The sequence below is a fragment of the Tenrec ecaudatus genome, chromosome 2, assembly GCF_050624435.1.
Source record: "Tenrec ecaudatus isolate mTenEca1 chromosome 2, mTenEca1.hap1, whole genome shotgun sequence".
In the NCBI taxonomy this organism is placed as follows: Eukaryota; Metazoa; Chordata; class Mammalia; order Afrosoricida; family Tenrecidae; genus Tenrec; species Tenrec ecaudatus.
This window is the reverse complement of record NC_134531.1, coordinates 141,344,726-141,372,485: the sequence shown is the minus strand read 5'-3', so window position 1 is coordinate 141,372,485 and position 27,760 is coordinate 141,344,726. Positions and strand designations below refer to the sequence as shown.

The following is a 27,760-nucleotide window of genomic DNA, read 5'->3' as shown; positions in this document are numbered from 1 at the left end:
TCAGGTGAATCTTGGTTAAAATACCAGAAAGATGTTTACCTGTGTTCTGTGGATTATACAAAGGCAGTGGACTATGCGCATCAATATAATGGATAATATTACAGAGAATGAGAATCTCAATGTAACCGTAGTTATAACCAATGTGCTACAATGTATCACAAGAAAATGACTCAGGGAGGCAATCGAAAATACCACGGCTTGGGTCCGGCAGCCCTTTGTCCTCAAAGGGCCAGCCTTGCTTTTGAACACTTACAAGCGGTCCCTGTGCAGCAGATTTATCCAATCTGCACTTGCTCTTTCCTTCTTCTCTTTTCCCTTCTCCACTCTTGGGCTGCCTCAACTGCAGTAGACCCCTCCTGCTCTCTCCCCGTCACCCCAGCTCCCTAACACCAGATTCTCGCGACTGTTTTTGGCCTTGGTAGAGTTGGACAAGCCTTGAGTATTTCCCTTCTCCTCTGTATGCCAACTCTGTGAGCAAGGGCAAGTTACATAAGCTAAGACTCCGTTTCCAGACTTGGACGATGGAGCCAACCACAGCACCTGTCTTCTAGGGTTGCCATGATGATTAAATAATGCCGTGTGCGTTCACACAGGACATACGGCACAGCGATGGACCACTGTTTGCGATAGCTTCTAGCGCTGTGACAGTGCTCCGTTCCTTCCCAAGCAACTCTGCTAGGTCTTCTCATCGCCGCTCACCCTCTTCTTTGTCGTGGCCTCCTTGACGGGCACATCTCATGCTGTGACTGGCACTGCCCCGTCTACGGCTGTCGCAATCATGTCTATGCCTCGGCTCTGACAATTGTAGCATTAGTCCTGCAGAGACCTCACACAACACCAACCAAGTCACACTCCCAGGTTTCCCTTGAGTCTGCCCCTCCTCCCAGGCACCAAAGCAGCAAAGGCTGCAGTGACAATGAGTTGTGATTGACATTGACTTCATGCCACGCTCCAGTCCCCCAGGCCCCATTTGCCATGTAATCCCCTAGGGGAGAAGTCCCACCTGCCTCACAGTCATGCAGCTTTGGAAGCCCAGGTCATATTGGAACATTTTAGTCTGCGTTAGCTTCTCATGCTGAGCCCGGTGGTTCTTCATCATGGATGCCTCTTGGATCTGTCACTTCTCTGTGGTCCCAATTCCCACCTGAACTATTGCCAAAGTGCTGGGCTAACCAAGATAAAAAAAAGAGGACACCGATTCTTGGTCTCAGAAGTGACAGGAGAGGATAACAGAAAGACAGTGGTGCTTTAAGTGCAGTGAGACTTTCGTGATGGTGGACGTAGCACAACGAGTGAATGCTCAGGTAAACTATGGGCTTATCTTCCAAAGATTCATCGATATTGGTTCCTCAGTTATAGCCAACGTCCTACTATGTATTACAAGAGACTGAACAGTACTGGGGGAGGCAATTGAAGACACTATGGCTTGGGACAGGCAGGTCTAAGTCCTTAAAGTAACAGCCTTGCTTTTCAACACTCAAAAGAGGTCTCAGGCAGCAGATTTATCCAAGGCAGTGCGTCATTTGATCTCTCGATTGCTACTTCCATGAGCACTGATTGTGGATCCCAGCAAGATAAAATCCTTGACAACTTCAACCTTTACTCCATTTAGCACGATGTTACCTATTGATCCAGTTGTGAGGCTTTTGGTCTTCTTTCTTTGCACGGAGTTGTAATCCACACTGAAGGCTGCAGTCCTTGACCTTCATCAGAAAGGGCTTCGAGTCCTCCCGGCTTTCAGCAAGCAAGCTGTGTCATCTCCATAGCGCAGGTTGTTAATAAACCTTCCTCCAAACCAGATGCTGCATTCGTGTTCATGCAGTCTGGTTTCTCAGATGGTGTGCTCGGCATACAGACTGAACGAGGAGCTGAGCGGATGCCACCCTGCGGCGCGCGCTCCCTGAGTGTAACCCCTTCCTCCTGTTCACAGGGTTCCTTCTTGATCTGCGTACAGGCTCCCCGTGAACATAATGAAGTGTTCTGGAATTCCCATTCTTCTCAGACTGCCCACGGTTTGTGGAGATCCGCACAGTCGAATGCTCTTGCATAGTCGATAGAACACAAGTACATATCTTCCTGATAGTCTCTGCTTGTCATTAAGATGCTTGGCTGAAACACCTCACACCTGGGAGCACAGGGGCTCTATGAAAACTATTTGCAGTCTTTGTACCCCTTCACAATTAAAAATGAGTATCCGAAACAAATATAGGAAAATGAAGCCCAGAGAGTGAATTCGAACGGCTCTCACCAGTCAGCCCCCGGTCTCTGGCTCCTCAGAAGGTCAGCACAGAGTTAATGCTGGTCCGCATGCCCACATGCTGCCCTCCTGTTGAGCTGAGGGCTTTGTGAGCGGCACATTAATTAGGTTCTTAATGAAAACATTGGCCTGAAAGTTCCCAGAGGCAGGGGGTGTGACCTTGGCCATTGGTCTCCAGGATGTGACTTGGGCCCAGGCAGCAGAGGGCCTGCCCATCTTAGGGGACCATGGCCCCCGCATCCAGCTCAAGCTAAGCAGAGTGCCCGACGCAGTTAGTTCATGCCTATGTGAAGGGCAGTGGAGGGGAGAGTGTCTTTCTAGGGGCCTTACTGAGAAGGGTGCTGGAGACAGAACTCGGGCCAGCCCTGCATTGCTTGCCAAGTGGCAGAGGCCCCGGCGGGAAACCTCTGTTAACTTGGAAGGGCTCTTGGAGGGAGAACTGGCATTTAAAATGCCACCGCAATCGGTGCCAAAGGGAGACGCCGTGTGCACTTTGGCAAGCACCGATGCAATTTGGTAAAAAGCATTTTGGATAGTAACGTGCCAATATATGTCCAGAGCCTTTAAAAAGAGAGAGTATGGGCTGGTTTGTGTCCCTGCCCCACGATGTGTTCAAGTCCTAATCCCTGATACCTGTGAATATGACCGTATCTGGAAATTACAAATTAACACAAGTTAATATGCTATTGGACACGGTTGAACCCTAATCCAATAGGACTAGTGTCCTGCTAAGAAGGGACACATAGATAGACAGACAAACGAAATACAGCCTTGCAAGGATGATGGCGGGAGAGACAGGAGTTAAATTGCCAGCAGCCGAGGAATGTCTGGGATCACCAGAGCCTAGAAGAGACGAGGGAGGGTTTTCAGCTAGAGCTGCGGAGGGACCATGGCCCACCAGCACCCTTCATGTTGATCAGTGAGAGTGTACGTTTGTCATCTGAAACCACCAACTTAGTGACCATTCACTACAGTGACCCTAGGAAACTGTAAGTCATGACTTTTGGCCCACATGGGATTCGAAGCGCCCACACATTCAGTTCAATAGCCCTGAGAGCAGTACTGCATGGACAAAGTTGCTGATCCCTCCAGCATTTTAAGAGGGAAAACAACCCCAAAACTAACCAAAATGTTCGCCAGTAGGGAAGTTGTTAAATAGTATTTAAAGTTGTCAAGGAGCTTAGAGATGCATGTGTGATAGAGCAGCCCATTCCATGGTCACCGTCACCACTGCCACGCCTGTACTTCAGATACAGAAATAGACGCGAGCTTGGGGATGGGAGTCTCCTAGATGTGGTGGCGGCCAAATTGAAGCAGAGATTTCTAACTCCAGCAACTGAATTCTCAACCACTCATTCTGGGAGTGTCTGTCTGCGTGGGTATACTTGATGAAATATTGCACCTCTATTTTAAATATTAGACTTCTGTTTTAAATATGTTTATGTGCTATTTCGATAGCATCAAACCTGTTTCTGCAACGGTGTTAAGTGGAAAAGAGGACATTCAATCATCTCTGTAATCTATTGGGATGGGCTTGATGGCAGCGGATTTGCTGTTGTCATAATTGTTGTTGTTGTGGTTTACGTACATCGGGTAGGAAAAGGAGACACATTAAGGCGTCAGCAGGGGCTGCATTTGAGAGAGCAAGCACCTTCTCCTCTGCTTTCAATATTCCATATTCTGTAAATCTTAAAAACAATGTTCTCCCTGAACACTCAGTGTTTAAACACCACAGATATTGATTATTGGTGGGATTGTAAGTGGGTTAGCCACAGTGGAACACCATTTGGCAGTTCCTCAGACAGTTAAATGATCATCCAAGGCACTGCCATCTAGTTGAATCAGACTCTCAGAAGCCTCGTAGACCAGGGTAGCACTTCTCTGGGTTTCCGAAACTATAAAATCAACAAGGTGAGCAGACCACTTCATTTCTCTCCTCTGACCCAGCGTTTAACCCATGAGGACTCCTTTGAAATTCCCTATGAGCCAGCAATTCCACCCCACGGCATAGACCCCCAAGACCTGACAGCAGCAATACAGACAGATGCACGGCATGTCCCCATGACACTGCAACACCATTCAGGGCAGGCAACAGGTGCAAGCAACAGAAATGCCCATCAGCTGACGAGGGGCTGAACAGAATGGGGCTTGTATAGTCAAACATGGGGAAGCTGGAAGTCATGTAAGAAACCTGGCAGAGAAGGAAAAGGAAATTATTTTCCAGCAACAGACAGTGACAGAAAAGCAGTCAGTCTGCACTCAGCCGAAGACTGAAAGCCTGTGGGATCAGGAGCAACCAGGTCAACCTATGGGGTTCTGGCAATGGGGCATAGAGATGAACTGAATAAGGAGGTCCTGGTACATGCCACCCCACACAGAAGGACAGAGGCGGCGTGATGTCCCCTCTATGAAAGGAGGACGCAGAGGCCATGAGTAATTAGTGGCTACCAGAGGCGGGTGAGAAGGGAAAAGTTGAGGCTTGTGCTTAGAATGCACTGAATGTATGTTAATGGTGGTGGAATAATTTGAGAAAATACAGCCAGAATGGTAACACACATTGAGGACGAAAATCAATGTCATACAAGAGGATGTGCAGAAAGCAATGCAATGTCGTACAATTTGTTGGCAATATCCCACTACAATAGAAACAAACAGAGCCCTGCTGTTAGTGCTGCTGGTGCCTGTGTGCAACGGAACAAAGTACTCCCATCTCCTGTGCCGTCCTCACGACCATGCGGGGCCCGTTTCTGCAGCCACCGCGTCAATCTATCCCATCGAGGGTCTTGCTTTCTGTTTCATTTTTTTCTACTTTACCAAGCACAGTGTCCTAAAATATGTCATTTGATTCCTTGACTGCTGCTTGTCTGCTCATAGATTGTGGGGTCAAGTACGTGGATTGTGGGGTCAAGTACGTGGATTGTGGGGTCAAGTCCAACGACATCCTTAACAGTTTCCATCTTTTCTCCACTTACCAGCATGTTACTTATTGGTCCAGTTGTGAAATGTTTCGTTTTCTTTATATTGAAGTGTAGTCCTTTTTGAAGGCTATATAATCTTAGCTCTTCAAAGTACTTCAAATCTTCCTTTTCAGCAAGTAATCAAGGTTGTGTCATCTGCATATTGCTGCTTGCAAATGAGCCTACCCTCCAGCCCTCGTGTGGCATGTGCCCTCTTGGATTATTAGCTTGTGGATGCTGCGTAGTCCATCTGCCCCTGCTCCTCATACAGACGGAATATGCATGATGAAAGGGGAGAGAGCCTGATGCACACCTTTCTGATGTAAGCCAGGCAGAATGCCCTTGTTCTGTTGGGCCCAGTGCTTCTTGGTTTGTACAGGTTCCGCATGAAGAACGGAATTCCTGTTCTTCTCAATGTCAGTCATAATTTACTTGGCACAGATAGAATGTCGTTGCAGAGTCAGCAAAACACAGGTCAGTATCTTTCTCCTAATCTATGCTTTCAGCCAACATATGAATACATGACACCAGCAAGGATCTCTCTCATCCCACATCCTCTTCTGAGTCTGTCTTGAATTTCTGGCAGTTACCTGTCAGTGTACTGCTGTAGCCATTTTTAAAAATTATCTTCAGCAAAATTTTATTTTCATGTGATATTAATGATGTTGTTTGATACTATCTGCATTCTGTTGAATCATCTTTCTTTGCAATGGGTACAAATATGGATGGATCTCTTCCAGTCAGTTGGCCAAGTAACTGTCTTCTAGAATTCTGGGCATAGATGAATGAGTTCTTCTGGCACTGATTGCATCATTTGTTGAAACATCTCAATCACAAGGAATGTGATTATAATCATCATAGGTGCACTGTGTCTGTATTCTGAAGCTACCTGACCCGACGAACCAACAGCGCTCTCGTCTTAATTTGTCACATGTCTCAGAACAGAAAAGCCAGATGCCACCAGTTCCTTTCTTAAGAATGTGGGTGTTGTGGTAAGTTGTATGAGCCCCCAATAAAATGATTTTTTAAAAGAATGTGGGTATAGTCTGTGCCTCCATGGTCATGACCCAGGCAATTTGGCGGTGAACCCACAAACTATGAGCAGACCCTCCAGTCCTGCCCAGGACTTCCTGGAAATGCTCATCTTACCGAAGCTCTTGCCAAAAGCAGAGCCCACCACGCACACTCAGCTCTGTCCCAGTCTGCCCAGGCCAGATGCTGAGGAATACACAGTGTTTGCCAGTTTGTTTTTGCTTTTAATTCATTTATTGGATAATTTCCAATAGAAATTTATCACAAAAATATCTAGTTTTCTACCTGTTCCTAAAAATCAGAAGATCTGACCACACCAAGCCACATAACAGCAGTCGGCAGAGTAGAGTTAGGGTCCTCTTTTGGACAGGATACAGCTTGGCATAGTTTCCCAGAAACCCAAACGGACATATTATGAGCCCTGTTGATTTTCTAATAGCAGAGGCATTCAGAAAGTGTTTCCATCAAAAGAGTGAAGCGTTTCTCATTTTGTTAGCTCTCGAGCCTAGAGGGCTTCTGAGGTGTTCTCTCTCTCTCTCTCTTTCTCTCTCTCCCTCCCTCCCATCATCTTCGGGAGAGTTCCCTGGCAGAAAGTCCTGCCTGGTGACTCTGCTCCACTTGTCCCACCAAAGCTACCTGTGTTTGTCTGGGTACTTTAGAGAAACAAATCCACAGAAATTTGTGTGTAAGAGAGAGTTTTATATAAAGGTTAACTGTGCATCAAGAAAACATCCCAACCCAATGCTGCCGAAGCCAACAAGTCCAACATTAACCCATATGTCCGACACCAATGCAAAAAGTCCTCCTCCATCTCACAAAACAGACACAATGATGCCGACTGCATCGAGGAAAACCAAGTCAGTGAATGTGTAAACATCTCAGCGCTAGCAGGGATCTCCATAAAGCTTCACCAGCACCCAGGGCTGCATCAGGGTAGGTCTATGTGACTTCTGCTCAGGGATGTCTTGCAGGAAGTGAGCCTTTCCAACTAAAGCAAGGAACTGGCTAAGGCAGCTGCACCCTGGTCCGACCATCAGAAAGCAAGAGACTCAAGAACTAGAAAGGCGAGGCTCACCGAGCCATTTCTCTCTCTGCCCTTCAATTAACCCCACATGTGTTTATCGGCCAGGTGGGCACAATAAACTAACCACCTCACTACCTTGCTCCGGTAGTTCATTCTCCCTGTAGTTACCAAAGGCCTTTCCCCGAGCAGTTGGGGAGGTAGGCAGGGAAGAGTGGTCCTTGCAGAAAGGGGAAACTCAAAGCCACACATTTCTGACCTAGCCCTTGGAACCTATGCGACATGTCCATGTTGATTAACATTTTGAAAACCTGCTTCCAGACCATCTCTCCTCACCTCCCCTTAAATTAGCATCAATTGTGTGCAAAAGTCTAAGTGAGCCCATGGTACCGAAGATGTCAAAGCCTCAGCTTCTTCAAATTCTGGGGCAGAAGCAGCATCCATGAGTCCCCACATGGGCCCACATTTCAGTCCAATCTGGCTCTAGGACAGTGACCTCAGGCTCCCTCAGCAGTGTTTGGAGTATGAAAAACCCAAACCCAACCCATTGCTGTTGAGCAGATTCCAAGCTACGGTAGACGTGTCCAGAGGCTGTACATCTTTCCCGAAGCAGGCTGCCTCATCTTTCTCCCACGGAGCAGCTGGTGAGTTCAAATTGTCAGCCTTTTACTTAGCAGCCCAATGCTAATCCACTGTGTCCCCAATACATTTATGTGACTCACCCCTCATTCTGTGACAGTCATTGGCTTGCCTCTGATCACCAGGGCATACAGGTCCCCCATCTAGGTTCCTACCCTCCTCCTCTCACTCAAACACGGTCATTGCCTTTGGCCCCAGAGCTAAGCCTCTGGGATCAGGAGCTACTGACTTTGAGCTTTGCAGTGTTGAGAAATGTTTGCCCATGGAAACCTCCCTTTGCCCTGCTCTGAGAACCTTCACTGTGATCCACAAAGGCTAGTCTTCAGGCAAGCTGGAGAAGGACAGAGCAAACATATCTTCCTTTTCTGTTGCTTGTTCAATGGGGCTTCTTGAAGAGAACTGGTTTTCCTCTGGCACCAAAGACAAGCTGACACCCTGAGGTCACAGGCAGGCCCCAAGACAGGAGTTGGTGGTGGTGGCCATTGAGTTGGCTGGACTTAAGATGGCCTTATGGGTCACAGGACAAAACATTATGATCTTGACGATCACTGGTATGTTTGAGCCCATTGTGTCGGCTACGGTGGCAAAGCAACACAGGAGCAAGGTTAGGGAATCATGGCCCTCCAGAGCCTTCCAGGGTCTCCCACGGTGGCGAGGGGGCTAGTAAGGTGACCAGATTTTAACATTGGTAAAGCGGGACACCATTGATAAAACTCATATCCTGGCGAAATAGCCACATGGCAGCCGGAAACCGTATACCCTAGCTTGTCGTGCATTCTTTCCAAAATTGGGACTTTTTCAAAATGCCGCGGGATGTGGGAAAAAATTGTTTAAAATCGGGACTGTCCCGCCAAAAGCGGGACATCTGGCCGCTAGGGAGTAGGGCGGGGGAGGGGCACACAGCTCCCCATGGGTCACTGCGCAGCTAGCTTATCAAAGAGACCAGGTCTTAGAAGGATAAATCCAGACTGCCCACAGGGGCGGATCTTCTGCCATGCTCCAGGCATCAGGGCCCCGGTGAGGCAGGCCAGGGGGATCCTCAGTGAGCTGAGGTCAAACCCAAGATACTGAGATATGTCTTTCAAGACTCCCTTCCTCTCCCTCGGCTATCGTTGCTCTCCCATGCTTTCCATCCTCCTTTGTCTAAACCACTTCCAGCCAAAGACAGGGACGATCCTTTCCCTCAAGCTCTCACTGCTGCCAAGTCAATTCCCACTCATGACAACCCTGCAGGACAAAGTAGAAGCACCCCTGTGGGTTTCTAGGCTGTAATCCCCCACCCCCACCTCACACCCCAAGACTGAAAATCTTTCCAAGAACAGACAACCTCATCTTTAGTCCTTCAAGGGGCTGGCGGATTCGAATGGTGGACATTTCAGTCAGCAGCCCAGTGAAACCCGGTCTCCTTGGCCCATTCCCAGACAGGAGAAATTGGGGGCATGGCTGATGATGCAGGAGTAGCCCTGTGCCACACCGCGAAATGAAGCTCTAACCGGAATTCCAGCAAGGGCAAGGAGAGAAATAGCCACTCCTTGCCTCAGTCGCTTTGGAATGAGACCGATGTGGGTTTGAGTCCCATGAAGCCCAGACCCAGTTTCACAGGGATCCGAACGGTGCTGTCACGAGGTTTGGCGTAAGCCTAAGATTCTAGCTGTGTTGTTGAGTCTGTGTTGCGCACTGGGTGAAGGGATACAGAGAAAGTCCACTGTCCTGTTATCACATACACTCTCTGCTTCAGGTCACCGATTGCAATCCTCGCTGCTTATCCCGCTTCCTGGGTTAATTCTCCACCATTGTTTAATAAGGTGTCCTTGCATTTGCATTTTGCATAGCACCACACAAATTATGCAGCTAGACCTCACTCATCTCTGATGGGTTACATGTCCTTGAGAAAATAACTTGGTTCCTAGGAGTCTCAGCTTTCTCATATGTAGACCTGAGAGGGTAATCATACCGACCTTGTTGAATTACAGGGAAAATTGATCAAGGGAACATTAGCAGGGCCCCAGGGCAGTGGTTCTCAAACTTCCTCATGCCGTGACCCTTTCACATAGTTCCTTATGCTGTGGTAACCCCCCCCCCCCAAGCCATAACATTATTTCATTGCTACTTCATCACTGCCATTTTGCTACTGTTATGAATCGGGCGACCCTGTAAAAGGGCCGGTCTACTCCCAAAGGGGTCGCGACCCACAGGTTGAGAACCACTGCTCTAGGGAGCCCTGGTGGAGTGGCGGGTTACACATTGGGCTGTTAGTGGCAAGGTCAACAGTCCAGACCTACATACAGCTCTGCAGGAAAAAGATGAGGCTTTCTACTCCTGTAGAGAAACTGATGTGGGTCGCTGTGAATTGGAACTGACTTGATGGTAGTTGAGCATGCAAGAGTCCTTAGCAGGGTGCTAGGCACATCATGCATCCATCCTGACCTGGAAGTAACTACTACTATAGACGAAGTCCTGATCGCTACCAACTGTGATGTGACAATACAGGTGTCTTGCTCAATCAAAAGGGTGCTAACAACCACATCTCAGACTGGGCAAACCGGGCCCCCAGACACCAGGCCTCTTCTTACCTTCTCGAAATGGCTGTGTTTGCATCTGCAGCCGGATCTTGATGAGGTCCACAGGCCCGCCCAGCCCGACGGAGACCACACCGGCCACCATGCTGGCCAGGATCAGGTCAGACAGAGTGCGGGTCGGGCTGGCCTCGAGCTCCTTGCAGCGGTGCTGGCTGAGGAAGCGCTGCGTGTTACTGAAGACCCCAAACACCACGGCGTTGTAGACGGCAATGCTGGCCAGGGGGAAGGACATACCCTTGAAGAAGCCGAACACCTGCGAGAAGCCCAGTGGGAAGAAGTGTGAGTATTTGGGGATGGGGCGGGCCAGCTGGGCGCTCCCCTGGGTTTTCTCACACTCTGCGGGGGCACCCAGTCCAGATCCTGCCACGTGGAGCCTAGAGTCATCGAGGAGAGGATACTGCTGTGCTGGAGGGGGGAAGGGCAGGAATCGGGGGAGCAGGGCTCTTGTGGCCGGTTGGAGTGTGTTCCATCCAAAGCGTCCAGGTGAAGATGGAGAGCGGAGTGATGCAGCCTCCAACCAGGGAGCCTCCAGGTTTGCTGACTTCTGCTAGGAAGTCACCAGAAGGACTCCCCGTCTAGAACCTTCTGAGGGAGAGGGGCCCTGCTGACACCTTGGCTTTGCACTCTGACCCCCAGAACGGACAGGCTCAGTTGCTACTTCTTGGCTGTACGCCAGCTCTTGGTGGTGGCAGCTGCTACCCGGGAGATTACAATTCATGGCACCCCAAGTGTGTCTGAGGGAAATGTCCCCGTTGTATTTTCAAGGCTTTCTGGCACCCTGGGAAGCAGATCACCAGACCTGTCTTCTGACGGGCCTCTAGTGGGTTCAAAATGCCGGCCTTTTCAAAAGCAGTCCCACCGGGGCCGCATGGCATGCCCCCTGGTCTGTGATCAGCTCTCTGGCAGGCCTGGGAATCTGGCCAGGGCTGGTCTCACCTCAGTGGCAGGGCCTTCTCTCCACCCCACCCCCCACCCAAGGAACCGGCTCTGTGGGGTGTGTAGCTCCTGGCAGGGTGGTGCCCTGCCTCAGCCACAACAGGAACCCTGGTTTGGAAGGCCCGACCACCACAGTGGGCCAGCCAAGCCCCTCATGCTCCATCCCCATCTGTCTCTCAAACAAAAGCTTGTTCCAGGAGCCTGCCACATGGCAGACCCTGAGGAACAAAAATAGAGTCTCACCCTTCCCCCTGCCCCCAAGAGATGAGAACATGGGTGCTGTGGTGGCGGTGGGGACCCATGCCAAGGAGCTGATTATCAGACACTGCATACGCCTGAGCTGGGAGACGGCAGGCACCTGGGCCAGCCTGCAGGTAGGACCTCTGAGTTGGCATCTCCTGGCCTCAGTGCCTGGGGAGGGGAGCTCCAGACGGAGGAGGTGCATGCACACATGGAGCACTTGAGGGTCGACCAGGGTCCCTTGAAACTGCCTTCTCTGCGCACCCACAGGCATGCTGGAAACTGGAAAATCCCACTGGCCCTTGGAGGAGTCCAGGACAGCACACACGTTCTGTCCCTGTGCCAGTCATTGTATGCACTCCAGACAGCGCCAACTGCTGATCCTGACCTGCTGCTGGGCTATGACCCTACTGACCTGGGGCAGGCACACACACACACAGACACACACACACACTCGAAGCTTCAGGGTCTTCCTCTATCACAGGGCCTGCAGATAACTTGGGCCATGCCTGGTGGAGCACTGAGCCGCTGTCTCTCAGAGCACTGCCACAGCCCTCAGGGAAACCCGCAGCCAGGGCGTAGCTGGGCCACTCCCCAAAGGGCCTTTAAGGTTGCCTTTCAGGGAACTGAGTTGCACAGAGTCTCCACAGGGAACAGCAAGTCCTAAGCTTGCAGCCCTCCCCTTGGCCTTGAAAGCAGGTGACCAGGTGGGCGGGTTCCCACAGCACGCCAAAGCAAAGCATGTTGTTGTTCGGGACATGGGCAGGGGCTGCCAAGCTCTGAAGGGAACTTGTGGACACCCCGCTAACAATGAAGCCATATTCCCAGTAACTCCTGGGAATGCCATCCTCCAAGAGGCTGGCCATTTAGTCAAACCATCGGGTCATGCCATCCGAAGTTTGCATCATGTATGTAAATTCCCAGAAGGGAGTCTTCAGAAAGTCTTCCTGAAACACACACACATGCTCAAGGAAGTGACCTGCTGGCTGTTTGGGGAAGCAAACTCATCGCCAGCTGCCACCGGAGCCTGTGTGTGTGCCTGAGAGCCTGTACTCAACCCGCATGCCAACGTCTGCATACTCAGAAGGAGGCAGCCAGGCCTTTCCTGTGAGGTGCCTCTGGGTGGACTCCGACCTTTAGACTAACGATTTGCATGCCCCTCCCCCCTGGGACTCCAATGAAATGGCCTCTCTTCCTCACCCCCCCCCTTTAGAGAAGAGGAGCCTTGGTCCCCTAGTCACGGTGGAGGAAGCCAGCTGTCCATGTGGCACCTGGCTGGAAGGTGCTGGCGCCCACCAGTCCGTCCTTCCCAGATGAAGGGAAGCCTGTGAGCACAGGGTTGCCAGCCAGCCACTCATTGTATTTTGAAAACAGACAGGTCACCTTGTGTTTGCAGGGATCTTCCGTACCGTGGTTCTAAATTCCTCAGAACATTACCCAAAAGGTTCCATTAAAAAAACATTTGTCTCCCCGCCCCCAATAGCACTGCCCTAAGTGACAGAGGTGCCCAGGTGTGTGCGAGCGGAGGAGCAGACTTCCCGCCACCATGCTAGTGCGACAATTAGGATCTCCTCCCCAGGCCTGGTCTCTGGCTGTCTGCGACGGGGGCTGCGGGGGGGGGGGGGGGGGGAGATGCTCAGTGACGCCACTCGCTCCCACCCCAGGGACACTTACACTCTCCCTCCTGTACACCATGCGGATGCAGCTCAGCGTGTTCCCGTAGCCCACGCCGGCCTGCAGGCGAGTCTGCGGAGAGAGGCAAGAGTGGGGAGGCTAAGTCAAGACCATTTCCAAGACCACATTGCGCTGCAAGCCAGGCTCATTCCGGCTCAGAGGCCCAGAGGGAAAGGCCCTGGGAAGGCCATGCAGCCAGTAAGGAAGCGGGTTTCCTTCCTGGCCTTCTGTCCCTGGCTGGTCCAGCCTCCCAGGACCCACCCACACATTGCAGAACATGCCATTGTCTGAGAGAAGAACAAGAGTCAGTTAGTGATGTGGGCTGGCTGAGGATACAATATGGGGTCCTTTAAGAATAAACGCTGAGCCACAGCTGGACCAGGGCACCCATGGCCCCATCTGCTGTCCCTCACTACCTTCCTGATTGTGTCCAAGACCATCCTGCCCCCACTCCACCCCCACTCCCCCACCTTGGCTTTGACCACCCTTATCTCGCACCCGACTGACGGCCTGCTCCTCCCTTCCCCAGCACATTGTGCCTACACACATGAGCCCTGCCTTTCCCAGACACGACTGCTTCCCCATCACTCCTGTTCAATGCTTTGTGGCCTCGTGGCACACAGGGTCGGCAGCTAGGACCTTGGTCACTCTAGGGGACACTTAGGTCACTCTTGGGGACAAAGATGAGGCTTCTGTTCCCGTGAAGATTTGCAGCCTCGGAAACCAAAGGGAGGCAGGTGGCGGGGGTTCTGATGTATCCTATAGGGTGGCGATGAGTCAGAATTGACCCAGGGCAGTAGACTTGGGGGAGTTTTTGAGTGGTCTCGTATTAACCAAGAATACAATCTCCACTCTGCCAGGGTCGCCAGGCCTGGCCTGCCTCTCATTCCTGCATGCCATTTCCCTCCTCACCCAAGGTGCCGGCTACTGGGCGCACTGCCGGGCCCTGGGCAGCCCTTTCTTTCCAGCCTCCAGGCCCGTCACCTGGGTCCCTCCTCCTGCGAGGCTCTTCCTCCAGCTCCCACTCATCTGCCAAGTCTGGGCTTAAAAGCTGCCCCGGGTGTGGGCGTCCTCCACTGGGCAAGACCCTCTGTCTGTTTCGTTAGCTCCTCAGAGCCGGCACGGCCCCTGCAGGCCTGCATGGTGGTCCCACCGGGTGGCTGCTGGGTGAGGACTGGATGGGGAAGGGACGGAGGCTGATAACAGAGGCTCGCTACTACATCACGCAGGCCAGGATTTTCCCTACTAAGACATTTTAATGAAAAAGAGTGAGTGTGGGCAAGAATGTGGTCAAATTGGAATGTGGGGAGGTAAAGGGTGCAGTGTCTGTGGGAGATGGTACGACAGCTCCTCAAAAAGTCCAGCAGAAGTTTACTCCTTCCACAGAGCCACTAGTGGGTTCAGACGACCGCCCGTTCTTTTGACGGTGGAGTGCATAATCCCTGCACTACTGGGGAGCTTTAAAATGGACCATGAGCCAAACCCCAAACCCATGGCGTGTGATGTCGCAACCCATTCCAAGATTGTACATTTCCATGAGAGCAGACAGCCTCATTTCCTCCCCAGGAGCAGCTAGTAGGTTTGAACCTCCAACCTTGTGGGCAGCAGCCTAGTCCACAGCACCACCAAAACCTCACCACTATCAAGTTGAGAGTGGAACTGCCCATGGAACCATTGTGGATTTCTTAGACTCTAAGGGAGTAGAAAGCCTTGTCTTTCTCCCTCAGAGCAACTGGTGGTTTCGAACTGCTGACCTTGCATTAGCAGACCAGAGTGTCACCACTACACCACCAGCCAGGGCTCCTTAGACATTACCAGTTGACCCAGCAAACCCATTCCTAGTTATATACAAAAAAGTTGAAAGCAGGGTCTCAGACCAGCAGGTGGTCTGTAGACTGATTCATGACGATGCCCATGTACAACATGATGCCAAATGAATGGAGTAGGAGATTCGCCCAGTTTAGAGATGAGGAAAATGAGGTTTGGGGAGGTTACTTAAGCTGGTCTCGAGGCCACAGGCTAGGAAGTGGGGAGGTTCAGAGGCTGGGCCTGGATGCCAGGTCATTTGGACTCTGAAGGCCTGGCCCTCCCCGTTCTTAGTGAGCAGGGATCTAGGTAAATGTCAGCCAGGAGGAAGGATGTTCCGGGAGTACCAGGGTCCTGGGCCACACTCCTGGCATCACCGGGTCAGAGCCTCCAGCAGGGAGGCTTTCAGGATGAACAGAGTCCAGATGTTACATTCAGAGGGGCTCAGCGGGCAGAGTGGAGGGAAGGAAGAGACTGGTCTTCTCAGATGCACACATGGGCAAAGCAGTTGGGGAGGGCGCTGGCCTCCGCCAGGCATCACCAGCTTCCCGCCCAGGCTGGGTGTGAGGGCAGATGTGCCAGCAAGGAGAGCTGAGACTGCCTGTGTCAGAGACACAGCTGGGGACCCACAGAGCCATGAACTCGGCTTGCTCTGCACACCACAGATTCCTTAGCCTTCCACACCATGCCTGCCACAGAGGGGGCTTCCAGCATGTGTCTGCCAGATGAAGGAGAGAGAGGGCTTATATGAGGGGTGGAGTCTCTGAGTTAACACCAAAAGATCAGAAGTTCAAGGTACCTCATAAGAAAGGCCTGGCAATCTACTTTCCCAAAGATCAGTAACCAAAAACCCGAGAGTGCAGTTCTACTCTGGCATGCCTGCAGCCAACTCACCAGCAACTGGGCCTGGGATGAGAGGGCTGGACATACCCTTTCCTGACCTGCCAGAGCTAGACTGCGTGCCACCAAATCTCCTCTGCTGGTTCACAGGGTTTCTAGCAAGAGCTAGGCAATCCGTGACCCCCTCCCTCCCCCTACCCTTTTGGTATCCCTATTCCCATTCCTGTTCCTGGGTTCCATGTGTTGTGAGTTATATCTCTTGCCTATACCTATGTGCATGCTTCTGTCTAGTCTAGATTGGTAAGTGGCCAGGGGGAAGCACAACAGAAACCAGACAGGAAGGGAGACAACGTTCAGTGTGAGAATTGAAGATAATTAATGAGGTAGTTAGTTTATTGTGCCAACCTGGCCGATAAACACATGTGGGGTTAATTGAAGGGCTTAGGGATAAATGTCTCCGTGAGCCTCGCCTTTCTAGTTCTTGGGTCTCTTGCTTTCTGATGGTCGGACCAGGGTGCAGCTGTCTTAGCCAGTTACCAAGGCTCACTTCCTGCAAGATATCCCAAGGAGAAGCCACATGGACCTACCCCGATGCAGACCTGGGTGCTGGAGCAGCCGTGTGGAGACCCCTGCCAGTGCTGAGATGCTTACACGTTCACTGATTCGGCTTTCCTCCTGCAGATGGCGTCATAGTGTGTGTTTTGTGAAATAGAGGAGGACTTTGTGGATTGGTGTCCGACATATGAGTTAATGTTGAACTTGTGGGCTTGGGCAGCACTGGGTTGGTATGTTTGCTTGATGCGCACTTAACCTTTATATAAAACTCTTTCTTACACATGAGTTTCTGTGGATTTTTTTCTCTAAAGTACCCAGACTAATACAATTAACAATTTACAATCTATTAAGGGGCCATGAGGGTTGGGGGTGAGGGAAGAGGCAGGGGGAAAAAAAGAAGAGCTGATCTCAAGGACTCAATGGAAAGTAAATGTCTAAAAAGAACAATGGAATATATGTACTAATATTTCAGATACAATTGATGTATGGATTGTAACAAGAGTTGTCAGAGCCCCCAATAAAATGATTATTCAAGAGCAAAGAGCTGGGCAGCCTGGGAGCTGGCCCGGCCCTGTTCTGAAAGTGAAGAAGGTGCTGTGACGGAAAGCCTCTTCCGCCTACTGCGATGAGAGTCCCTCTTTCTTCCTCAGTACCACTGAGTCAGTGCTGACTCCCGGCCACTCTACTGTGCGTTTCCAAGACCCTTACTGTTGCCGAGAGTAGAAAGCCAAGTCTTTCTCCCACAGCGTTGCTGGTGGTTTCGAACTGCTGACCATGCGGATCGCAGTCCAACGCCTAACCACCACACCACCAGGGCTCCTTATTATGAGAGCAGTCTCTCTTGTCTAGAATAATCTGTTTCGGATTCCAGGACAGACGGACTCTACTTAGACAGTGAATTGAAAGGAGGGGGGGAGTGGGGAACAGGGACAAAGGGTGAGACACACACCCTTAAACCTGTTCCATAAACATCTCTGCATTCGATAATCAGTCTCCCTCTCTTCCAAAGCCTCCTGCTGATTCCCTGGGACACGCCACATGGACGGAGCCCTGCCACAACGTCCAGCCTGCACCTTTCCTCTGAAGCAGGAAGAACCTAGCGAGGTGCCAGTTATGCACCCTCCGAAGTAAAAGCTTTGATTCCCCTGGCATGAGTAGAAGGAGCTCTGGTGGCGTAGTAGGTTGCATATCAGGCTGCTAACCACAAGGTCTGCGGTTCCAACGCACCAACCACTCCTTGGACAAAAAGATGAGGCTTTCTACTCCTGTCAAAAGTTACTGTCTCAGTACCACTCCTGCCCCCAAAGGTCCATTCGACCCTGTCCAGCAGGGTCACTGTGAGTTGAAGTCAAATCGTTATGTTTTGATTGAACAGTGTTTGCCAAAAAACTGTAGCCAAGTCCTAACCCGCCCCACCTCCCCCACACACCCACACACCTGTGAGTGTGACCTTACTTGGCGATACGGTCTCTGTAGCTAGGATGGAGTCAAGGGCTTTACGATGAGGTCATCTGCGGTTAGGGTGGGCCCTAGTCCAACGATGATGGTCTTAGAAGAGAAACGGCGATTGGCAGAGAGACGGAGATGGAAAGGCCAGAGAACGTGATTTGGAGAGATAGAGGTGGACAGACTACAAGCAAGGTATGCTGGCCGCCACCAGAAGCTAGGAGGAGGCCTGGGCTAGATTCTCCCTCCACGAAGGAACACCTGGATTTCGGGGTTCTGGTCTTAGGAGCTGTGAGCGAACACACAAATGCTATTTTAAGTGATGATTCAGTACCACAATCCTCAGACATAAATACAGAGGTGTCTTCAAAAGTTCGTGGAAAAACAAAATGGAAAGACAATGGAACTTTCCCACGAACTTTTTAAAGTCCCACCCCCACCCACCAATATGTCACACTCCATTTTGAACTACTAAATATATCACCCTTAATTCTACAATAATTTGCTATAGACTCCACTTTAGCAGGTCAGCTCAGTACTAGAAAAACAGCAGCCCTCCCCATGCGTGCTGTAACACACACGAGTGAGTGACAGGCAGCTCCTTGGGCAGCAAACAGAAGTCACCCTGGATGGAGAAGGACCACAGTCCGTCTGAGGGGTCCTCATTGTCCTCCTCCAGTGCCCCGTCCCCACCGGGAAATTTATGCATACCATGTAAGCTGGACAATATTAAACCCATTCTTCCAATCCGTTTAACATCCACCTAGATATTTTCACCGGATGTGATTACTAAGAGAGATAGAATTTACATAAAAGCCTGTTGATAGAAATAGCAGTTATGACTCTTGAGAGCTAACTGAGTACTAGAACAACCCTCTAATCATAATCGTAACTTTTCTCTGTAAGCAGGGATTAGCATTCTGCTTCATAGAAGGCTGAACAAGACGGAAATGGCCCAAACAGGATTCAGACGCACAGCCTGGGTTACAGGGCCACTCAACAGCACCCCTTGCCCTTGGGTCGATTCTGACGCATTGAGGACAGCGTAGAAGTGTCCCACAGCGTTTCCAAGACTGCAAGAGCTTTATGGAAGCAAGCTGCCACGTCTTTCTCTCTCAGAGCAATTGGTGGGTTCTACCCACTGAGTGTCTGGCTAGGAGCTGAGCACTTTAGCAGCGTGCCAACCCACAGCGAGGCTCCCTGTCTGTCCCTCACAGTGTGGTTGGACTCCTTTGTCAGGCGGGACAAACACAGAACAGGTTGGGTGAGTTTGAGCGAAGGAAGTAGGGGACAGTCAGAAACAAGCTGTGTTCTCACTGGGACAGAGGGCTGTGTCTGATTCTTCCAAGTCCCCTGTAAGGCCCAGTCCTGGCGAGGGATGCATTCTACCCTGTACTGAGCCCTGGGACAGTCACTCTGCACCCGCTCATCCATCCCTGTGCTCAGCCCTGGGGCGAGCCCAAACCTGCCAGAAAGCCCAGCTCTCTGCTGACCAACTGGCCAGCCCTTGTGGGGGCTGGAGAGTGCTCAGTGGGCATGTGAGGCTACCACACAGGTATGGAGGCTTCCAAGAGTCTGAGCTGGCTGCAGAGAGCCCTGGAATGCCCGCCAGACCCCTCCTTGAGAGGCTGCACAGTCCATCTGAATCGCAGCCAGAGCCTGCAGCAAGCCCTCCTCATTGGGCTCTGGGAGCAGAACCAGGGCACGCAGGGAAAGCCCCAGCTTGCTCCGCCACCCCATTCTCCATAGCTGTGGCTCTCAACCTTCCTAATGCCGTGACCCTTTAATACAGGTCCTCATGTTGTGGTGACCCCAACCATAAAATTATTTTCGTTGCTACTTCATAACTGTCATTTTGCTACTGTTATGAATCGGGCGACCCCTGTGAAAGAGTCGTTCAACCCCCCAAAGGGGTCACGACCCACAGGTTGAGAATCACTGCTCCCTTGCTTTCTCCAGACCCACCCACTTGTTCATCTCATTACTGACACACTGACCTTCTTCATTTGCCTCGAGACCATATCAAGACCTGTTCTTGCCTTACAGCCCAGGGCAGAGCGTGGCCTGGAAAACGATTTCCAAAAGACAAGAACACTCCAGAGCCCAGCACCATCCACTGTGACTGGGATACTGAGGGGGCCCTAGGCCAACAGCAACATCATGTTGGCGTTCCTTCTTAAAAAAAAAAAAAAGCTCTGAAAACATCAGACTCTACAGCCCTGGCAACCTAAAGAGCTAGATGGTGCCCGGCTCCCTCTACCAACTGCTCTGAAAGGATGGCATTAGAGGACTGTGGCTTAGCCGGAGAAAACCATGGGCACAGAACGCAGTATCATCCAAGAGATCAGGTTTGAGGGCGGTATGTCTTGGGAAGTCCACACTTTCGGTCTGGAACTGAACTCCCCGCTGCCCACCCCAACACACCCCACACCCCCAATGTGAGGATGACCAACCATTTCAGATGGAAAGGATGACATTTACCCCTGGACAGAGGGTTAGGAAAGCAGCAGGAACAGAAACACGGGCACTGGGAGGAAGCGGGACTCATGATGGCCCATTTGCAGGGCTTGAAATGCATGAGCTGAAACCAAACGTGCGTCAACTTTTGAATACAAAACTGATGAGCTTTCCTGTACACTTCCACCTTAATCACTATAAAAAAATGGTGGGGACAGAGTCACAAAAGTCAGTGGACAGACCTGGAATTATGTATGCTTTTTTGGGTATTTTTTAAAAATCTCTTTTAATTCAATCTTTTGTTTTCTCTCTGTTGTTGTTTTGCCTACCTATATAAGATAGGCATGGGAAATGGGACTGACATTTCTGGAGGGACTTGGCAGAGGAGGCAGCGGAGAAAGGGAGTGGTGAGCAAACAATGCCATAGACAGGGAACAACTAGGGAATTAAAAGCAACAACGAGGAAGACATAGAGATCCTGGGGATGTTGGGGCAAAAGCAATCTAGCTGCGAGGCAGTACTAAGAGTTAGAAGAAGGGCAAGCATGATGGTGGGGCAGGAGGAAGGTAAAGGGAAACAGGAAAGATCAAAGTAAAGCTACGGATAAAGGTATAAACATAAGTGTGTACATATGTAAATATATTTAAAATAAAGGTATTGGCCTATGTATATATATTTACATGGCAATACATTGAGGAAGGGGATGGACTTTTTGAGTCTCTGCTCAAGCCCTCCCTCAATGCAAGAACACTTTGTTCTAACAGCCTGGCATTCTGTGATGCTCACCCTCCTGACAATTGCTGAAGACAAAACAGGTGAAGCATACAAGCAAATGTGGTGAAGAAAGCTGATGGTGTCTGGCTATCAAAAGATATAGCATCTGGGGTCTTAAAGACTTGAAATTAAACAAACAGCCATCTAGCTGAGAAGCAACAAGCCCACGTGGAAGCACACCAGCCTGTGGGATCGTGAGGTGTCCACACAATCAGGTAACAGGCACCAGAAGACCGAAAACAAACAAACAAAACATAATTAAGAATGATGGAGGTCAGAGTAGAGACCCAAATCCCATTTGCAGACAATAGGACAGCCCTCACAGAAGGGTCACAAGGAGGGGATGACTCTGCACCTCATTCTCCTCAATGAAACCAGCCCCAGGAGGGTGGCCCTAGCCTGCTGCACTCACCTCTGTGTGTTCCTGGTTCCCACCGCTGCACCTACTCACCACCCTCTGCAGCCCTGAAGCCCCTGCTTACCCCTTCATGGGGTTTAGACAACGAGTCTGATCCCTGAATCGTGAAAAGAGCAGGCTGGACTCTCACTATGAGGGAGACAGACAGAGCGATAGGGACCCACAGAGCCACTGGAGGAGGACCTCAGAGGCTCCTTCGTCTGCACCATGCAGTCACCACTTGGGAACTGCCCTCAAAGTTGGGGTGGGGAGGAGGCATCTTTAACGGCTCTGCTGGGTCTTGCTCACCAAATGGAACAGGCTTAGGGTGGGGCCATGTCAGAGAGGCCCTTGGCGGCATCCCATGCCTCAGTGACTAGACTTGCAGTGTCTCATCCTTCCTGGACCTCAAGTCCCCCATCTGCAGAACAAGGGGCATACATGGTCCCAATGCGAGGTGGCCCCATCAGCTCCCGAGTCCCTGTCTGAGTCGAAATGTCTTCCCACTCCCAACTCAAGTCCAAATGTCATGACCCGCCTCCTCCTGGCTTCTGACCCACAGCGGATACCTGACACTAAACCTTAGAAAACCTGGCCCTGCTGTCAGCATGGTTCCTACCCTGCTTCCACCCCCGGTGGCTTTGTCCCTGCTGCTCCCTGTGCCTGAGTCTCTTTTCTACCACCTGAAACCCAACCTGAACTTGTTGCCTCAGTGTCACCTCACCTTGAAGGCTTTTGCAATCCCTCAGCTCCACGGAGACTTAGAGGAGGTGCCTCGGCAGCCGCGCTGATTCACGAGAATGTGAACAGAGGCAAATGCCCACTCCAAACCCACCTCGTGGGGCCTGGCCCTCCCCCGCTGGCTGCGCAGTCTGTCTGCGCAGAAGGCTCTCTGGGAACCAGAAACAGGGGGTCCATTTCTGGAGGCAGCTCTGCTATAGACACTTTTCTCCGAGGCTATGGAATGTGGGCTACCATACCTTGACTGTGTCCAGAGGGTGGCCGACAATGACGCTGGCTGCACCTGTGGGTGGAAGAAGAGTAGTTGGTCACTGGACTCCTGGTCTCCTGACTTCTCCCAGTGGGCATGTGGGGCAGGTCCGGGGAGTCAGGAGCACCAAGCATGCCCTCGGTCCATCCATGGCCAGCTGCTGGGAAGCCTCAACCTCTTAGGTACCAGCCTACGTACCAGGGCTGCATCCTAGGTGTTGAGCGGTGCAGGAGACAACCCAGAAGACCCTGGCCGCTGGCTCTGGAAGCAAGCAGCCCAAAGGAGAAGCCTGAAGAAAGGACTTAGGCACGGTTCAGCTAGCTTCAGGTGACCTCTCTTCTCACAAAGGAGGGATTCAGGCATTAGAACAGTGCCTGCCTTTAGGTCAGAGCAGAGATTGAAACCGCCAAATCAATGCTCATGGAAGTAGCAGTCAAGAGATCAAAAGGTACCTTTGCATTCGGTCAATCTGCTGCACAAGACCTCCTTAAAGTGTTGGAAAGCAAGGAGGTTACTTTGAGGCCTAAGGGGTGCCTGGCCCAAGCCGTGGCATTTCAATCGCCTCCTGTGCCTGTGAAAGTTGGACATGGAATAAGGAAGACCAAAGAAGAACCGGTGCATTTGAATGGCGGTGCTGGAGAAGAACATTGAAAATATTAAGGACTGCCAAAAGAACAAGTCTGTCTTGTAGGAAGTACTGCCAGAATTCTCCTTAGAAGCAAGGATGGCAAGACTTTGTCTCAAGTACTTTGGGCATATTGTCAGGAGAAGGTCATCCTGCTTGGGAAAGTGGAGGGGCAGCAAGACAGAGGAAGGCCCTTGACAAGACGGCGCGACACAGTGGTTGCCACAATCTGAACACAACTGAGAGGAGGGCGCAGGAGCAGGTGGCGTTTCGTTCTGTTGTGCACAGGGTCTCTATGAGCAGAACAACTCAACAGCACCTACGTTTCCCCTCTTGCATTCAGGGTGGCCATGGGTGAGGACTGACTTGAAGGCACAAAGCAACAATAACACGTCTATGAGTTAACCTGTCCGAGAGTGGGGGACGCGAGATGAAGATGAGAGTGTCACATCAGTGATTTCCAGAGCTTGAGGCTTTGTACAAAGGGGAAATGTGTCACGCAAGGTCATTAGGAAAGAAAACGGTGAATATCTGCTCCTGAGAGTGCAGATGAATGCAGGCCTGAGAGATGCTTGGTCACATCAACGCATTTCCCGGGGTCTCTATTTCTCCATCTATAAACGGGCATTCGATGAGAGCACCTATCTCATTGGGGCTGTTGTAATAATTTTTGACCACACACAGGGAATATGTGTTATATGATTCCATTTATACCAATGCCCATAAAAGATCCATTTATTCTAAAGATAGAAAGCAAATTAGTAGTTTTCTGAGGCATCCTAAGAGTGTAATGGGTTGCAAATTGGGCTGCTGACAGCAAGGTCAGCAGTTTGAATCCATCAACCTCTCTGAGGAGAAAGATAAGGCATTCTAGTCTCGTAAAGATTGGTAGCCTCAGAAACCCTGTGGGGCAGTTGTGCCTTGTCCTATAGGGTCCCTGAGAGTTGGACTCCATTCGATGTCAGTGAATGCTGAGCTTTTTTCTGGAGCGGAGGTGAAAACAAGAATTAGCTGAGCAAGAGAGACATTAATAAAAGGCTGGATTTGTTCTCAAACTGATACTAATACCACCCAGTAAAACTACTAAAGTTATTAAATTGTGCACAGACTACATTTCATATGTCAAATATACTTCAATAAAGTTGTTCTTAAAAAGAAGCATACATAAGTCTGAAGACAGCACTTGGCCTCCAGTAAAGATTTGAAGTTGGTGCACTCATCATTTCATGAGGGCAGAAGAAAATAAACAAAACTACGGAAAAGGATGCTGATGTTGATAAAGCAAGGACAACCTCTGGATAAGAGACGTCTGCCACCCCTCCTGGGAGTTACCGAGAATCCTCCTGTTATCACTGGAGAGGGGGAACTAATTTCACGCATTCCACCCTTCAGGGTATTTCCCAAGGAAGGTCACTTTCAAGTTCTTCTGAAATTGTTCTGGTTACTGACTGAAAGGTGTGAGGGGGCTGCAGGCTGAGGTCATGCGGGAGGGTTGAGGTGGGGGTGGAGTAGATGACTGCTGGAGGGAAGGGGCATGCCTGCCATATCATCTAGTTCCTTGCTATGTCCCCCCCTTACAAATCTCAGGGGCTTCTGCCGCATCTAGAAGACTCTCTGTGGGCAGCACATACCCTAAAACTCACCACCACCCAGGCAATTCTGACTCCCAGGGACCCGTGGCCATCAGACACTGTACAGAGCCTGGCCTTTCTCCCTTTAAAGGGCTGGTACATTCAAACCAACTCAACCACTCAACGTGCAGCCACTAAGCCTCCAGCACCAGGGCTCCCTAGTGTGCCCCCACCCCCAGCACCCTTTCCAAAGGGGCTGCATTTCATTAGCACACCTCTGCTGTAGATTCTCTTGAATGGGACCAAAGGACTGATAACACCCTCCCCACACACACACACACACACAAGCAGACAGACACAAACACCTTCAGAATAAGTAAAGACTCTCAAAGGCACCCCACCACCACCTCCAAACACCTGAGAAAGGAGGAGAGGGGAGAGGAAGAGGGATGGATGCGTTGGAAAGACTAGGTGCAGAGAGGCAAGGGCACAGAAGCTTTGCCCAGAAGAACCCAGCCAGGCTCAGGGCGGCCGCCCCAGGTGGAGGGCCTCAGAGGAAGGCCCATAGGGGGTGCGACACTGGGTTGAGACGTAGAACCCCTTGTGAAATTGGCGCGGGACCAGGCAGTGATTCCTGCTGTTCTACCGCAACGTGTCCGAACTGACTGGACAGCGCCTAACAACAGCTGTCGGCAAACACCCCTGGCTCCGGAAGCTTTGCTCCTTCCCGTCGGGTCCTTCCTGTGGGCCAGCCAAACACCACTTGCTGTTAGTCAGCCGGGTCCCCCAATTCAGGTGCGCGCCCGCCCTAAAGGGTGTGTGCGCGCCGGGACGCTCCATTGGCCGCCGCTCGGGCGCGGTTTAATCATTACCAGGTCACGTTCGCGGGTCCCGACTTGGGGACAAATCAGAAGCTGTGGGCGAATGGCGGTGAAGCGCTCGAAGTTGGGCTCCCGCGGCAAGCGAAGAAGACCCCCAGGAGGACACGCCTCGCCCGCCGGAGGGAGCCCGGGACAGACGGAGAGCGCCCACCGAGCCCGGGCGGGTGGCGCAAGTGCTTGGGGCGCAAGGGCTCTTGACGCCGAGCACGGTTGGCCAAGTCCCTGCCTGGGGTCTCTGGGGCTCTCTGATCGGGGGCCAGCAGGGGGCCTGGGGCGAGGGGATGCGGTGGGAAGGCGTCCCTTCAGCGCACTCACCTCCGATCCATCCCGCGGCGAAGTCCTCCAGCTGGAAGCTGCCCATGGCCGCGCCGCCTCGCTGACCCGGAGCGGGCAAGGGCAGCGCACGCTCAGGGGCTGCCGGGCATGGTCCGCGCGCGGCTCCTGCAAGTCCCACTCGCAAGCCCGTCTCCCCAAGACCGGCTGGAGCGCTCACCTCTCCTAGAGCCCGCGGGCCTCTGACATCACGCCCCCAGTGGACCTTAAAGGAACAGCACGCAGGAGGGCGGGGGCGGCACCTCCTTCCTTCAGCCTTCTCCGCTGCCTTCCACGCCCTTGACCCCGGCTGAGCTTCAGTTCCCCAGAGGATCAGCCTCAGCTGGAGCATCTCAGAGCATCCCACTCAGGAAAGAATCCCAGACATTTCTCTGCAGTCGAGGGAGGGGGGGAGGTTCCTGTCCCATAGGAATTCCTAGACATAATTTACCTGTGAAGAAACACTGGGGCATGAGCTGAAGCAGCAGGAAATCCTTCTACACTAGAAGTTCTTTCTGCCTGAAAGTCTTGGGCCAGGGCAGTGGCAGTGACTGGGGGTGGGTGAGGGGCTGCACTTGGATAAGTCTGCAGCAAGCCCCCACGCCCACCCGCTGGGAGGGGCCGCCTGCCCTCTGGAAGAGTGTAGTGCTCACATGCAAACAGGCTATCTAATTTACATGAACAATGGGGGGGGGTGTCCTCATGGCTGTCTCAGCATCCTGTCTGAATGTCATCTTGAGTCACACTTGGACGGCCACATAACCCAGACGATCAAAACCCCAGAACCATGGCAATCTTTCCACCTGCCTTTGTATAGACACCCCCACCACAGCCTGCTCCTGTAGCCCTCCTTCTGACAGTGAGACCTGACCACCCACCATGACCTTCTGAAGATGCCTTTACTCTCGGGAGACTCTAGGAAAAGCGCAGCTGGGGATCCTTGGCTCCCCTGGCCTCTGTACTGTGTGCCTGCTGACCGCGTCCCTCATCCCGACAACTGTGTTTAGGTCCTTCTTGGTGATAGAGCGTGTAGAATATACTTGGATTTGAAGTCTTTCCCTCTGGCCACACCTTGACCTCAGCAGCTGAGCGCTCTACCCACGGCACCAGAAGAGCTGCTTATAATGCACCTGACTTCCCATGCCAGTTGCAGTGCTGTGTCACTCTTTCTCCACCTCCAGTTTCTCCATAGCTGACAGGTTAAGACCTCCATTAGTGAATAATTGAAATCATATGTGGACGCTGGAAGTCAGCTATAAACAAGGATTAACTATTAATAACACTCAACGTTTTCAGAGTCTCTACCACACCACTCACTGTTCCTGTGCCTGATCTTCCCAGCAACACTGGGAGGTGGGTGCCGTCACCACCCCCACTTCAGAAAAGAGAAAATCTTATAAGGCTTATATGTTCAATGTTTTCACACATGCTTTATGTCACTTGTGTCTATATGAATGTATGTATATATGTTTGTGTGTGTGTCTATCTCCATATACTTATCTGTATACCTATACATCAATATATACCTTTAGAAAACTGGCCCGATGTAGAAAATGAATATTGCTACATCTGAGGGATAGCTTTAATTATGGACCAGTTTGAATTTAGGAGCCTCCTGGTGGTTCTCAAAGACTTGGCTCTCACAACGGAGGGTTTGGTGGAGAGCTGGGCTGGAGGCCAAGGTCCTTCCAGAGGCTTCCTGCTGATGGTATTCAGCGCCCCCACTGACAGCACTCTGTCCAGGTGGAAATTTTCTGAGCCATGAAAACT

General features: G+C 51.4%; 1 protein-coding gene across 1 annotated transcript in view; it reads right to left on the bottom strand.

Moving 5' to 3' along the window:
* Positions 1–26,039, bottom strand: part of SLC25A48 (solute carrier family 25 member 48) — a 51,213-nt gene extending 25,174 nt beyond the window's left edge. Inside the window, exons 1-5 of the mRNA XM_075542689.1 lie at positions 25,994–26,039; positions 25,830–25,946; positions 22,591–22,634; positions 13,336–13,407; positions 10,480–10,738 (exon numbers count right to left, since the gene is read on the bottom strand). Coding sequence (XP_075398804.1) covers positions 10,480–10,738; positions 13,336–13,407; positions 22,591–22,634; positions 25,830–25,946; positions 25,994–26,039 — 538 coding nt within the window. The remainder of the gene's footprint in view (positions 1–10,479; positions 10,739–13,335; positions 13,408–22,590; positions 22,635–25,829; positions 25,947–25,993) is intronic.
* Positions 26,040–27,760: the final 1,721 nt, after the last annotated feature.